Below are 14,019 nucleotides of genomic sequence, written 5' to 3'. Positions count from 1 at the left end.
CTCCCCATATCCCAGCCATCAGCCAACGAAAAGACTTACCTAGAGGAACCAGCCTTAACGTGCCTCTGCCACTGCAACGACGGCCAATAATGGACCGGTAGCCACTACACTTGGAACGTAGTCGTGTCCCAGAAATCCTTCAAGATCAGCAAGGGAACACCAAAGGTATACCACTCCCTGTAGAGTAATTAATCAAACTTGATAGGCGCACAAAACGTTGCTTTTGCGAGTACTGAATGTGAAAATTTGAGAGATGTAATGTGTGAGGGATGCATTAATTATTTTTTGGCTAGACCATATCCTCCGCCTTCATCAGCAAAGGTTCTCGGAAGATCCAGAGCCGCCTGTAAATCCCAGAGCGATGCCCGGGAGGGACCTGAGTAATATAATAATTCTTATATAAGCATTATCGCCGCAAAGCCCATCATCAACGCAGCACCAGAAGCCGATATTTTCAAACCACCACTTGAAGCAATTGCGCTGATGCTCGCACTTGGCACAGGTGCTGTGCTCACTGTAGCGTTCGCCGTAGAAGTCCCATTCAAACCACCCACCAAATTCGTCGAATTTGCATACTGCACCAAAGGCGCCAACCAACTCCTGACATCCGGACCAGACTTGCAAGCACCGCCGATAGGTGCATCGTAATCGACTGTAAAGACACTAACAGCAGACTGACATCCGACATTCAGGATATCAGTTTCACCAGGAGACTGCAGTCTCCGTTGATGCATTGATTTGTACCCGGCTCGACCAGATTCTGGTAGGAAAATAGACCAGTCGTCTCGTTAAACGCAGCGTAATCTACATCTGCACCCCCTGTCATTCGAGTTTGGATGAAAGGAGGATTGACGCAGGAGTCGTTGGTGAAAGAGGTGATATATGGTATGTTGAGGTTGATTCCATATCCCAGTGGTAACAGAGGGCCACCTCCCTGTGCTGCTATACTGTTGATCAGTTGCTGCGCCAAGTTTGCACTCAATTGTGCCATAATTGTGGCAGGGTCCTTCAAACCCGCTTTCGTCGTCGTGTTTACATCGTAGTATGGTGTTTGCACGCTATAGCCTCCTGATATGCCGATTGCAGGTATGCCTCGCTCCACGGCTGTGTATGTAGCCCCCAGAGTACCTGCGAGTGTATAGAGGAAGGGCCCGAGATTCCAACCATAGTTGGGACCAGACAGGACGAGATCGAAGGTTGTAAGGTTTGTGTATCGAGGGAGGACATAGTCTAAGGCTACCTGGACACATGAAGAAGGCGTTCCATTGAAATACCATATGTGGCTATCATTCGGGTCGGTTCCAATTGAGTTCGCTCCTTTCTTGACAATGCCTTTTCGCAACCGTGAGTAAATATGTATAAAATAGTTTATTGCGACATACCAAATTCGCTATCACTGGTGAGATTCCTGTCCTTAGTATACGTTGATATTCCACCCATTCCACTTTGATTTGTGACACTGGCCACAATATAGACATTGTGCCCAAAAGCCTTCATGGCCTTGTAGCGCTCCCGAATATTAGCAGTTCCGAACCCATCATCGTTCTGGTGTTGTTAGCATGCTTTCTTGAAGCTTATGGGTGGGGTAGACTCACGGAGATCAGGATATTCAGGCCATTGACAGCAGTGTAAACAGAAGCAGAAGCCCCAATGAAGAACGAGGGTCGAAAGAACCGCATCTTGAGTAGAGTAGAGGAAATACGCACAAGCTACAAGGAAAGAGGGGAGGGGAGATCTCCAATCTACTTGTACTTGCACCTTTTATCTCGAAGCTTTCGGCCACGGACCCGAGCTTCGGAGCTACGCCTTACCTTGATGTTTGCTTCTTTCCATTGTTTCATTGTAATTGGCTCTTCCGTCCCAACGGACGCAGGAGTCCGACAATCGTCTCCAGTGTTCCTGCATCTCTAGCAGCGGTGTCGAAGCTATCAACGTAAATTCCCATGCAGAAGAGCAGTTGACATCTCTTCACCTTCGCTTTTGGGCGAAGCGCAAGTTCCTTATCTGTCTTGTCACGTGCCATTATTCCCGGGAGGGAAAGTGGTCGTGTGAGCAATATTTTAGAGGAAGGAACCGCCCGACTTGTATTACTAGTCCAATAGACTACCTTAGATTTCACAATATTTGCTATTGTAAGAAAAGAAAGGGTTGGTAATATTGCTGAGCCACGTGACGAGTTTACGGATACTAGTGAGAGATAATACGAGACGAAACTGAAAGGGAACCCCAAGTATGTTATCTATTTCTAGTCTGTCGTTTTGTAAACTAGTGGAATCTCATGCATCTCATTTGCCCCAAAGATCTGCCACCTGCTATCAGCCTTAAACAAGACCTATTTCAGCCTCAAAGCCTCCCTACATTAGCCGCGGAGCCGTCGGGCTACACCCGAGTCTACATAATTACCCGTCGTTAGTAAACTGCATTTATGGCGCGATTGGGTAAATCCAGGCGTATATACATGGATGTGAAAACGAGGATTTCCTGGCATGATTTTGGACGTAACTTGCACGAAGACACTTCATACTTCATATTATCAAAGGTAACGGAATTGCGAGAGCTATCCGTATACATGCTTAACCAAGGCCGTGAACTATGTGTCTTATCATCTTCAGTAAATTCCGCTTCCCATCCTCTATGGAAGAGAGTATCCTCCATCAATAACGATATCCGCGCCCGTGGTATAACTCGCAGCATCAGAAGCAAGATACAGAAAGGCACCTTTCAACTCATGCGCCTGACCTTCTCTCCCCATTGGCGTCTTATCCTGCCAGATTTTATGCAGAGGGCTGGGAGCAAAGCTCAGGATTTCCGTCGAGATGTATCCCGGTGATACCGTGTTCGCTCTGGCGAAACCTACCCACTCGACGGCCAAAGATTTGCCTAGATATCAGAGTTAGATGTAGGAAATTGAGAGTGTAGGGAAGGGGCCTCACAGAGATGAATAACAGCTGCTTTGGCGGCATTGTAGGCAGCTTGCAATTGAGGGATGTTGACGATTGTTCCGCTTATACTCCCTGTTGCTACAAAGCTACCTTCTCGGAAGGCTGGCGCGAATGGTTTGCCGTCAATTGTGGTTTGTTCTTTCTTTTGCCGTCTCCAGTGTAGCCTTTTGAGCCAAAGGATTAGCATTGTAGATACGGAAAATTAGTAAGGGAATCAGGGCCTCGGAGCTGCCTCAAGAGCTATCATACAAGGACAAAAACAACTAATGGCTCCGGAGAAGGCTCCCAAGCTCTTATCTTGCCTGGAAAAAAGATGGAAGGTCAGTATGAAAGTAGGCTTACCCAGCTACACGAGCGCAGTAGAATGCACTGTCGATATCCGTCTTCATGATTTTATGGTAATGGTCCAGCTCGCCATCAAGAGCAGCGCCTTGAGTCCAGGGAATACCAGAATTGGCCACGAAAACATCGAGTCTACCATTGAATTCCCGAATAACTTCGTCCGTAATCGCAGCGATAGCTTCATACGAAGTGACGTCCACTTGGTAGGCCTTACCTGAGCCGCCCACCAAATTTAGTATATGCGCCCCAATCAGATGCGAACTTTGAAGCAAGGGTGGGATACACGTACATTTGACGCCATATTCCTTCTCAATTTTCTCTGCTTCTTCTATGGCTTTCTTGTTGCTGTTGTACCATATTGCTACATTCGCTCCTGCTTCTGCCAACGCCTCCGCGACAGCTAGACCTATACCTGCTCCAGCGCCAGAGACAATGGCTGTTCGGCCTACGAGGGAGAAAAGTGGAAGCACACGGTGAACTGTGGGTGCTACGGTGTTGTTATGGGAAAAGTTCCCTTCGTTCATAGCTTCGTCTGCCATTGAAAGAAAAGTGTATGGGAGTGAAACTTGCAAAGTAAAAAGCGTGTTTAGAAGTCTTGGTCTATCTCTCCACAGAGCTCGCTGAAATGGCCGGTCAATATATAGCTGCAGAGCAGAGCATCTTGGGGGAGAAGAGCCTTTTGATATAAACCTGGTTAGAACCGGGCCGAATATGGACATCCATCAAGATCGGGTGAAGTCGTCGCGCAACCGGGTTTTCGGTGATACAACGGAAGCCCAGGTAATGCATAGACCCTGATTTACCTCACATATCTAAAGCGTCCAGTGCTTGTGGTCAATTGGGGCGCATAGGAGTGGAGATCCTAGATGCTTTGACATGTGGACCCCACGGCGGGGTAATGGCTCCTGGAGTATCAGCAAGCACTGGAAGGACGATGTATGACTACGCAGCAGCTGCAAGAGGTCAACGGGCTTTAACTTACGGATGCATCTCCCAATCAGTACATGACCCGAGTCAGAGGGCCTCATTGGCTTTGCTGTGTGCTATGTGCAATTTGAACGAGGAAAAATAAGGCTTGGTACTTGCCGCCTACTGCTTCGTTGCACGAAGTACGAGGATTAGCGGGGCAAAGGGCCTGGTACACTGGAGGCAGGATATGGTGCATAGGTACAAGTGTCACCGAGTAGATTGTTCCAGACTACAGGCGGAGAAAATAGCCGGATTCCGCCAATAGCTGCACTGCCTTGCCAGGGTTTTAGGGGGGAGTGATCACGTGTAACAGCCCTTGCCGTCTAATATTTCCCGGTGAATTCAAATTCTAGCTTAGCAGCTTATATGAGATGTCTTGCGGACCGTCGCTGCCTTGGTAGAATGATCTTTTAGGAAGGACAAAATGAAGAACATATAAGGCGCAATAGCCTCACTGGAGATGCGCTTGCGCTCTTCTAGTTGCGATAGACATAAAAGCAGAGCCGAAGTTTAATTCATTAGGAGATGTCGTAGCAAGAAAGAGGTGGTGCAGATGTAGACTAAATAAACGATAATTGGAGAGGCAGGGGAGTTCGACGAATGTCCTAGAAGTCAACTAGAAACGCAAAGCACAACTTATCCGACGGAGATACAAAAGGCACATTCCAGGGGAAACCCACAACCGCAGATCAGAAGATTAGATATCTGAGCCTAAGCCGCACCTAACTTCGCCGGCAACTCCTCCATGTCGTCCGCAGAATCTATCTCAATCACCTTGCCCACCTCAGCCGTATTCCGCATCAGCTCCTTGGCTCCCGCATATAGCATCCTTAACTCGGCATTACACGTAACAGGTAGATAATATAGCAGCACGTATGGTACTGACATTCGGCCTGATGGCAGTGTGAGGGGGTAGGAGAGGAGGACAAAACGGGGAGAGTGGTCGGGCAGGTCGTCGGCTATCTCTTCGAGATTTGTGTATACGGTCTTGTCTTGGTCTTGCTTAATTTCGAGGGTGTGTTTATCGATCATGTCTGCAGATCTATTAGAAAGGAGAAGTTGAGTTGAGGAAGGAGGGGTAGAGAGACGAACATACAGATCACGGCTTGCGGGTCATTTGCGCGGGAGGTACCCAGGCGGAACTTTCGCAGGTGGTCTTTACTCTCTTGAGAGAAGGTGTAGAGTCTGGATTCGGAAGACTGGGAGAGATCAGTTTCATCCTTTTCATAGCAGAACAAGCGGGTTGTACCATGGTTGATGTTGTTATGCAGAGCAGATCTGCGAATAGCTGTTGATGCTGCTTGGCGGGGTCGTCTTAGCCAGATTGTCGATATGCGCATGCCACTTCGCTCTCGCCTAATCGATCTTATCTAATCAGAAGAATCCCACGTGTTGCATGCCACGTCCTTTGGTACAGTACGAGCTTACCCACCTAAGTACTCGTACCTATGTAGGTACATATTTCATCTTGATTTCAATACTCGAGTATAGATATAGATGTGCTCAAGGCTTTCCCGACTATAGTCCAAGTGCAGGGGTTTCCCATCATGCTGGGAGATCGATCCGAGACGATAACAGCAAAGGGAAGGGCTGTGATCCACCTAACGTTAATAAGTTGACGGTTATCAACTTGGCCCTCTTTCTTGCTCTTTTATATCATATACTAATGTGGTATAATAAGATTGTTCTTTTCTCTACTTCTCTAACAACGACTTCAATGCCCAATGTTATAAAAGTCCCCGTCTACCCACTCCATCCGCCCTGAGAATCACACTTCAGGTCCAAAATCTTGCCATTACATTCTTCGACTCTATACGAGCAACGAAAGCGTCTCTTCGCTGCTTGCTCGGGAACACAATATGACACCCAGACAAGCCTGGAAGTAGTCATACTAAGGGATGCAGCAGGAGAAATGGAGAGCCCGAACACGGCCAAAGCTCATCGAGACAACATCACGGCCCAACACAGCCTAGTGAGTTGTTTCTACGAGTAAGCTCTGCGTATCAACCGAAATTGCTTCAAAACTAACAACTCAGCAGTTGTACCATAATGTCTTATGTACTATCGACAATAGTGTATCAAGGTGTATGGTCAGCCCGCCATTGATGGGAATTTACGGGGTCATTCCCTTTACAGCGATTTCAGTATAAACCTCCACATATGAGAGGATCCAAAGAAGCCTCTAATAGATTCCTTTGCAGAGTCCCTGATATCATGAGACACATGTCTAATATCGTTGTTCGCGCCAAAAAAGAAGTGATCCTGACCACGAATTACTGGCAAAACCCTGCCTTGTGGCCTCGAAATACATCACGGATGCTATGAAGCAGCTCTCCAAGAAAGCAGGTGAAAGGAACGAGAGGGTGGTGCGCAAGCTACAATACGGCCGAGGTAGCCCAAAACATTCAGGTTTTTATATCATTCCTTAGCGCGAACATGTGAACCATTCCCTCTTTGGCAATAACCCACCGGCGGAACTGGGGAGATATATCTTCATCTCATCTTTTGAGCATTTACCGAAACCTTATATCAACGTCACATTCAATGCGACGTGCAACAAAAAGTCTGGGCCGGGCCTTATTTGGATTAACCAGCGGGCGGTGAATATAAGAGTTGAGAGAATGGAATATGGTGGGTGGTGGGTAGTGAAAAGGGGAGTAAAATTGCTTTAGCGAGTTATATCAATAAACAAACCCTGTTCCGATATGCGCGCCATTGATTTGCAGAGTATCGCACCCTCGCCCATTTTTTCTCTTTCTATGTTTGTTCTTGTGTAAGGTAGTTGGCCGTCACTTTTCTTCAAATCGTAGCATGGTATTTCCCACGTTTATAATGTTTTTGTTTGAGATTCGTTCTGGATTATGTATAAGCCCTGCCTGGGCGGCCCCGCAAGTGCGATTATGAAAAGCCTCCTAAGAATAGAATTTGAATTAGAAACGAATGAAAACGTGTAAATTTGTGCGGTGCTGAAATTTTGGTGTAAATATGAGGTATGGTTTGCATGTTTATTTTGGGGGTGAGGGGAGAGGGGATTGGGGGATTGTCTTGTACGTTGGTGCTAGTTTTCTTGATAGATGATTGTGGTTCATGGGAGGATAGAATGATAATACATGGTGTAGAGAATGCTTGGCCGTTTCCGGCTGGAGAAGATTTTAGGAGGGGGGTAGCGAGCCCGTGAAACGGAATTTAGGTTCCAGCGGAGCACGCAATTGTTTGCTCAGGAGGGAATGGAACATCAGCTCCTGAGACTTTCCCACAAGACATAAGCGCCTGTCATGCTCAGTCGTCGATGGTAAACGGGTCGTCATCAGTACCAGTGCCGGTGAACGTGACCATGTCCTTGGCGGCAGCCGCCGCCTTGGCCGTGGTATCTGTCTCCTGCACTCGAGTTACTTTTAAGCCTGAAGAGTAGAAGTGATGGACTTACCTCCTCGTCATCATCTAAGATGATAATGATCTCGGCTTCGTTCTCGTGTTTGACCCACATGAAGGGATCTTCCGATTTTACTCTTTTTGGGGATAACTCGCGTCGTGTATCCGGCTCATCTTCACCCTCCACCTACTGGAGTCAGAGGATGATCATATTCAAGACTGGTGGGATACTTACGTCGATGGGACTAGGTCTCTTGGAACCAGAACCAGTCTCCCTAGGACTGCCGAGGTATGTAGGCGGTGGTCTCGCATCGTCAGAGATGGTGATGGCCGGACTCGATAGTCTTGAACTGCGACGAATGACAGGAGGGATTGGATCTCTATCGACGTCGCTTGTAGGAGCTTCAGACGGCGGTGTAAGTGCAGAGCCGTGCATCATCGTCTCCATATGTAGAGACCTGAGCTGATTAAAAACCGGGGCAGGTCGTGGGGGATTATCTCCATCGGCGTCGCGATCATTAGAAACATCACCGGTCTCCTCATCCTATATCAATTAATATGAATTCTCGCGTTCTCATATGTTTACTTACGGAATCAACGACGCTCACAGCCCGATGCCACTTGGAAGGTCCTGCCTCACCAACCTCCGGGGTCGGACGAAGATACTCATTTGCCATTTCCAAATTGGCAGCAAGCAGTCCCTTTAGCAATTCTCGTTCGAACTCACTATCCTCCGGGTCGTCCTTAGATTCGTTAGCTGTTTTCTCAAGAGAATTTATAGATAGGGCGACGCACAACCTCGTCCTCGTCCTCGTCCTCCCCCTCCACATCAATGAAGGGTCGTTGCCAGCCTCTTCTATTTCTGCCGGCTTTCCTTGGACTTTCAGTTGGTTTGTTCTCTTTCGAAGGTTGCTTTCCTTTCCTATTCTCCATCCATCGGCTGTTCTGATTACCATCGTCATCGCCAGAGTCATCATCCGTGTCCTCGTCGTTACTATCGTTTGGTTGATCGTCGTCGCTTTCATTATCGTCCTCGCGATCAGATTCATCATCATCACGGTCTGGACTTGCCAGGGCCTTCCACATCTTCTTGATTAATCTTGTGACCCGCTTACCCTTATATCGATCCACTCTCAAAGGCGGATGGTCTCCCCAAGCATTGGAGTTGATGAGAGTATTGACCCTTCCGGTTCGGACATCTTGGCTAGCTCTCTCTGCAGCATCTCGGTTGATCCTAAATCCATGTTCATGGAAAGCAGATTCTGCTCTATCAATTTGTAAACGTTCAAACCCACTCTGATTATTGTTTCCACCACGGTTTGCCAACTCGCCGCTGAGGAACTGCATAATCACTCTGAAAGCGTCCGGGTCTATTTCTTTGTATGCATCTGGCTTTATGTGGGCGCAGCTCAGTGGAATCTTGGTCCTTCGGTAGCATTTACCTCGCGGGTTCTCTGGCCTGACTCCAACGCCTTCAGGTGGGTGTATGACATTGACGAAAGATCCAATTGAGCCGGACTTGCCAGTTGGAAAAGGGTCTCTGAATCTCGGGTCCGCATACATACGCTTCAACGCATCCATTTGAACTTTGCGACCCCGGGTAGCTACTCCGTTTCCCCACTGGCCATCTGCAGTGAGAAAGCCCTCCCAGTTCTCGCTGAAATGATCATCCCAGGTGATCAGATCTTTCTTGTTAAGTCCCACGCCATAGTTACCCAAAGCAGTACCCTGGTTACTCGCTGCGTATATGATTTTGGTTCGTTCACGCTTAAGCTTTTTAATTGCGTACCAAATGTTTTTGGTGTTTCCTAAGTTGTGTTAGCGATGTATGATGAGGTTTATTAGAAAGCAAACCATGTGGATCTTTATAAAGACCGGCATGGATCCATTTACTGCTTTCATTAGTTGGTGCTAGAAATTCGGAACAACGAATACCTCACCGAACGCCACATTTCTTGGAATTTGGTCCTCCAACTTCTCCAGGCTCCCTGGGCGATTTGGACTTTTTAGGCGACATCTTGATCCTGTGAGTCTCTGACTATCAGTGTAGAGATCGGGATACCGTGTTGGGCTAATCTTCCAACGAAGGAGGCTAACGAGACGTAGGCTGCCCTTGTGAAGAGGAACGACTTGAAATGTTGAATTTGGATTGAAGAGGTCGAACTCGAATTTTTGTTACCAAGGATGGTGAATGGTAGCAATTAAGTTCCAGTAAGTTGTAAAGCGGTTACCGAAGTTAAGAGGGTGAAGATAGAGAATTCTCAGGAATGAAGTTGAAGGTTGTGGAGTAGAATAGTGAATGGGACAGTTGTTTCCCACAAAAGAGAACTAAAAGACTAGGGTCTTATTTCAATTTCATTTCTAGACGTTTGGAAAAAGTGCGTAGAACATGAAGTTGGCTTGAGAAGAGAGCATAGGGAGACGAGATATTGGAGTGAAGTCGCTAAGCACTTTTGCCAGGTGAATCTTGAGCTCAAGATATGAGACTACAGGCAAGAGCACTGTGTAAACCATATGAGCAGAAAGTAAAGGAAGTTGTCAGTAGATAAGAAACTTTCCAGAGAAGTTTGTCTCGTGGAGAGTTTTTGGGAACGATAGTGAATTCCAACTCTAGAAAATGGAGGTGCTGCCGCTTTGAGCACCCGCTGAATTGGAGACAACCATCACCACCCTTGTTTTGAATGTATGTTAAGTCATTGGAGTAAGACGGCTTTTTTCATGTTTGGTCTCGACACCATTGTCCGTTCCCCTTTTCATAGATTCACATGATCAGAATATGCGGCTGAGCACGTGCGCCAAGGTTCCAGTTCTCGCCGCCATCGATCTTGTTTGTTCTCTCCAGCGCAACAACAATGGCGATGGCACTGCGGCGAATCCTCATCAAGACACACCATATGACTTCACGTAAGAAGATAGGCATTATTACACGAGCCGCAAAACGTCTGGACTGCTCTGTTCTTCTGAAAGTAGGCGCAAATCCAGGAATCATGCTTTGTGAGGGACAGGAGAACCATGCCAGTGAGTGGGAGACAGTCGTACGAGTGAGTTCATGGATTTGTTTCCAACATGTGGGCCAAGATGAGCTGCAAGATGTGCTCAATCGGCTGGTTGCGCTGGTTCCAAGAGAGAAGGCTAACATAAATTCTCAGAAATTACGGTATAAAGATATGCGGCTACTAAAGAGAGAAAGCATCTCGGAACCTCATCTAGCTACTCTAGGAGTCAAGGAGGGAGATGTTAAGGAAATTGAAGAAGTTAAAGACTTCGCGAAGCTTTTAGAGAAGGATCCGAGACTCTTCCATTCTTGGAGGGTAGGGATGGGATACGTGAAAGATGATGGTGAATAAGGAATAACTTTTGGTATGTGTTTCTTTCAAATGATCGCATCAATAATCAATGAGAATCTTCTAATGGCAGAAGCGTTAGGTTTTGATCATTCTATGCGAAGAAACCTTCGCCAAATTGCAACCTCCAATTACGAGAAAGACTATGCCAGAAGCTCAATCAAACAACAAATTCGACCAGAGTCGGCAGGCAGGCGATAAGGAACTTCCAGGAAAAAGTGGCGCTGTAAAAGTTCGCCAAGTCCGCCAAGACCGCCAATAACGGTGCCTTTCCCCCGCAAAGCTTGTTACAACCCCTGGATTATTGGAGCCGGCTGCCGATAAGATTCGAAGATAGCATTGGTTGACGGTACACACTTGCAACGATAAGTACAACGTTGATCCCAACTTCAAGGCAAACTACATCACACTTCTATGAGGATCCTGCCGCCGCAGATAAGTCTGTGTAAGGCGATAGGAGACATCTCCCCAACCCGCGAATTGGGCGTATAAAGTGGCTTGCTCGGATGCATGACCCCCGCGGAAAGATGTCGATTGACGTCGTCGATTCAGACAATCCCAGCAACTTCTCCAGGTTTTGAAGCGACTTAGCTGCTAGTATCAACGCCTTGTCATGGAGATCTAAAGCTAGACCTAGACCTAGACCTAGAAGCTACACCGTTACCTACCAAAGACTCGTCGGTCCGCCAAAGTCAACCACGTTTGATGGAACACATACAAATATGGAGAGAGGTGTTGCACAACCCGGCGTGCGCGTTTTGTTAGTGAAAGCCTCTTGCTATCTCAGAGTGTGGCGTGTCATTCAGAAATCCCGCAAACACGGCGCCCAACTCCAAAAGAGTAAGGCAGTAAACGTGGGAATCGAGATGGTTGCACAACTACTTCACGCCCTTGCATGTGTTATCAGCGTGCGACCACATTTCGGCCATGTTATGTTCATGCATTATTCAAGGATGGCCTGATCACCGTGCTAGGGATAATTTTAGACAGCAGCGATAAGAGCTTTTGAAACCCCTTAAACTTGGAGTCCTCAGTCGAAAAGTATCCAGCGTGTTCCTTAATTACTCATGCTTTTTGGGGCATTAAAAACAAATTCTGTGGCGAATTTCTTGTTGGTACTGTAGAAGTCCAGATTCTGCAGAGAGCGTTTCAATTCATTGAAGCAGCTTCATCGCATTTGCTTACCCAAACATGTCGAATTTCACAACGCCTTGGCTGGATACTGGAGACAATGCCTGGCAACTCACAGCGGGGAGCTTGGTAGCACTTCAGAGTGTACCTGGTCTGGTGGTCCTGTAAGATTCCTATTGAAAATATTCCACATCTGAATCTAACATATAATAGCTACGCTGGATTCATGAGGTCGAAATGGGCCATCAACAGCGCTTTCATGGCATTCTACGCATTTGCTGCAACGTTGATAACCTGGGTTCTATGGGCCTATAAGATAGGTTTCGGAATATACATGCTACCCTTCGCTGGTCGACCTGGTCCAGTTGTTACGATTGCACAGGAGCTCAAACAGTCGGAACTCCCTTCAGCAGGTCTTCAACAGAACTTTCCACTCAGCACCATGATATACTTCCAATTCGTTTTTGCGGCAATCACAGTTGTTATCATGGCTGGCGCTTTTCTTGGTCGCATGAACTTCACAGCTTGGATGCTATTTGTGCCTCTGTGGATTACTTTTTCCTATACCATTGGCGCCTACTCGCTCTGGGGAGGTGGGTTTCTCTTCCAACGAGGGGTTATTGATTACTCTGGAGGCTACGTTATTCATTTATCCTCTGGGACGGCGGGATTTGTTGGTGCGCACGTAAGCAACCCTTTCTTTGTGATTTCTCTCTCACCCTGCTGTGTTGGGGCTTGTTTTATCTTCTCGGCTCTTGTTCGTGCTACAAGAAACATAGTACTAATTCGTTGCAGTGGATTGGGCCACGTTTGGATGTCGACCGCCTAGAAACTCGTCCATCGAATGTTTTGGGAGTTCTCGTAGGCGCAGGCATCTTATGGATTGGCTGGAACGGCTTTAACGGGGGGGACCCTTATGCTGCAAGTGCGGATGCTGGTGTGGCAGTTCTTAATACCAACGTAGCGACGGCAATGTCATTGCTTTGCTGGACAATATGCGACATAATATATTATAAGAAGCCATCTGTGCTCGGTGCGGTGCAAGGGATGATTACAGGTCTCGTTGCTATTACTCCAGCAGCCGGTGTTGTTGCTGGATGGGGAGCGATCTGCGTAAGTAGATTCCATCCGACTAGTCTTCCATGGGATTAATCATAGATAGATTGGATTTGCGAGTGGAACAATCCCCTGGTTGAGCATGAACGTAATGGGCAAAAAGGTCGCATACTTTCGAAAGATCGATGATGTTATGGGCATTTTTCACACCCACTGCATTGCCGGGGCTGTGGGTGGTTTCTGCGTCGGCTTATTCGCAACTGCAGAAGGTTGTGCCGCTTTCGGAATCAGCAACGCAGGAGGAGCCATTGACGGTAACGGGAGGCAGGTTTGGCTCCAGTAAGTTCACAAACAAAAACCGCTTCCTGCAAGTTCTAACACGGGCTACAGAATTGTCGGTGCATTGTTCGTCATTGGTTGGAATATTGTTTGGACATCGCTGATTATGCTATTTATCAAATACGTCTGCCGCATCCCACTTCGCATGTCCGACGAAGAGCTAATGGCTGGAGATGACATGGTTCATGGCGAGGCAGCATATGCCCTGGGTCCTTGCGAAGCTCATGAGCACTTGCTGGCTGGCCATTACGTCAAGAGAAGTGAGACAGGACCAGGCGAGTTGAGCATGGGCGGTGTTACCATGGGACATGATCCACATGTGGGGACGAGTGATAGCAGTCCTAGAGCTGGCGAAATCAAAGTTTGACGACGTGAGGGCGTGATTGTGGTGAAGAGGTATCACTTGCAGTTTCATGGTTGGGTATGCAGAGTTGAATTAATAACTATAAGACATCATGCCACACCATCAGAGTCTTGATGAAGAGATAGGTTATAAGGCTGCTATATATATATATATATATATA

General features: G+C 47.3%; 5 protein-coding genes across 5 annotated transcripts; 2 read left to right on the top strand and 3 right to left on the bottom strand.

The window, feature by feature from the left end:
* Nucleotides 1-395: 395 nt before the first annotated feature.
* Nucleotides 396-1,679, bottom strand: PHO2 (Acid phosphatase; the record flags this gene model as incomplete). Its single annotated transcript, XM_031153962.1, has 4 exons — nucleotides 396-674; nucleotides 707-1,332; nucleotides 1,383-1,545; nucleotides 1,596-1,679. The coding sequence occupies 4 exons, from the start codon at nucleotides 1,677-1,679 to the stop codon at nucleotides 396-398; spliced, it is 1,152 nt and encodes a 383-aa protein (XP_031001015.1).
* Nucleotides 1,680-2,632: 953 nt separating this feature from the next.
* Nucleotides 2,633-3,823, bottom strand: lxr3_2 (L-xylulose reductase; the record flags this gene model as incomplete). The annotated part of the gene is made up of 3 exons (XM_031153961.1): nucleotides 2,633-2,880; nucleotides 2,934-3,106; nucleotides 3,285-3,823. The coding sequence occupies 3 exons, from the start codon at nucleotides 3,821-3,823 to the stop codon at nucleotides 2,633-2,635; spliced, it is 960 nt and encodes a 319-aa protein (XP_031001014.1).
* Nucleotides 3,824-4,964: 1,141 nt separating this feature from the next.
* On the bottom strand, nucleotides 4,965-5,530 carry gmf1 (Actin-depolymerizing factor; the record flags this gene model as incomplete). The annotated part of the gene is made up of 2 exons (XM_031153960.1): nucleotides 4,965-5,287; nucleotides 5,350-5,530. Coding segments are annotated over 2 exons (504 nt in total), but the record flags the coding sequence as incomplete, so codon positions are not given.
* A 4,947-nt stretch (nucleotides 5,531-10,477) lies between these two features.
* Nucleotides 10,478-10,972, top strand: LHYA1_G009055 (uncharacterized protein; the record flags this gene model as incomplete). Its single annotated transcript, XM_031153959.1, has 1 exon — nucleotides 10,478-10,972. The coding sequence occupies one exon, from the start codon at nucleotides 10,478-10,480 to the stop codon at nucleotides 10,970-10,972; it is 495 nt and encodes a 164-aa protein (XP_031001012.1).
* A 1,188-nt stretch (nucleotides 10,973-12,160) lies between these two features.
* Nucleotides 12,161-13,862, top strand: AMT3-1 (Ammonium transporter 3 member; the record flags this gene model as incomplete). The annotated part of the gene is made up of 5 exons (XM_031153958.1): nucleotides 12,161-12,264; nucleotides 12,314-12,785; nucleotides 12,896-13,213; nucleotides 13,263-13,495; nucleotides 13,547-13,862. 5 exons carry the CDS (start codon nucleotides 12,161-12,163, stop codon nucleotides 13,860-13,862), a joined length of 1,443 nt encoding a protein of 480 aa, XP_031001011.1.
* Between the last annotated feature and the right edge of the window lie 157 nt (nucleotides 13,863-14,019).

The sequence above is a fragment of the Lachnellula hyalina genome (genome assembly GCF_007821495.1).
Source record: "Lachnellula hyalina strain CBS 185.66 chromosome Unknown contig00311, whole genome shotgun sequence".
Taxonomy (NCBI): domain Eukaryota; kingdom Fungi; phylum Ascomycota; class Leotiomycetes; order Helotiales; family Lachnaceae; genus Lachnellula; species Lachnellula hyalina.
This window is presented reverse-complemented; position numbering and strand designations above follow the sequence as displayed.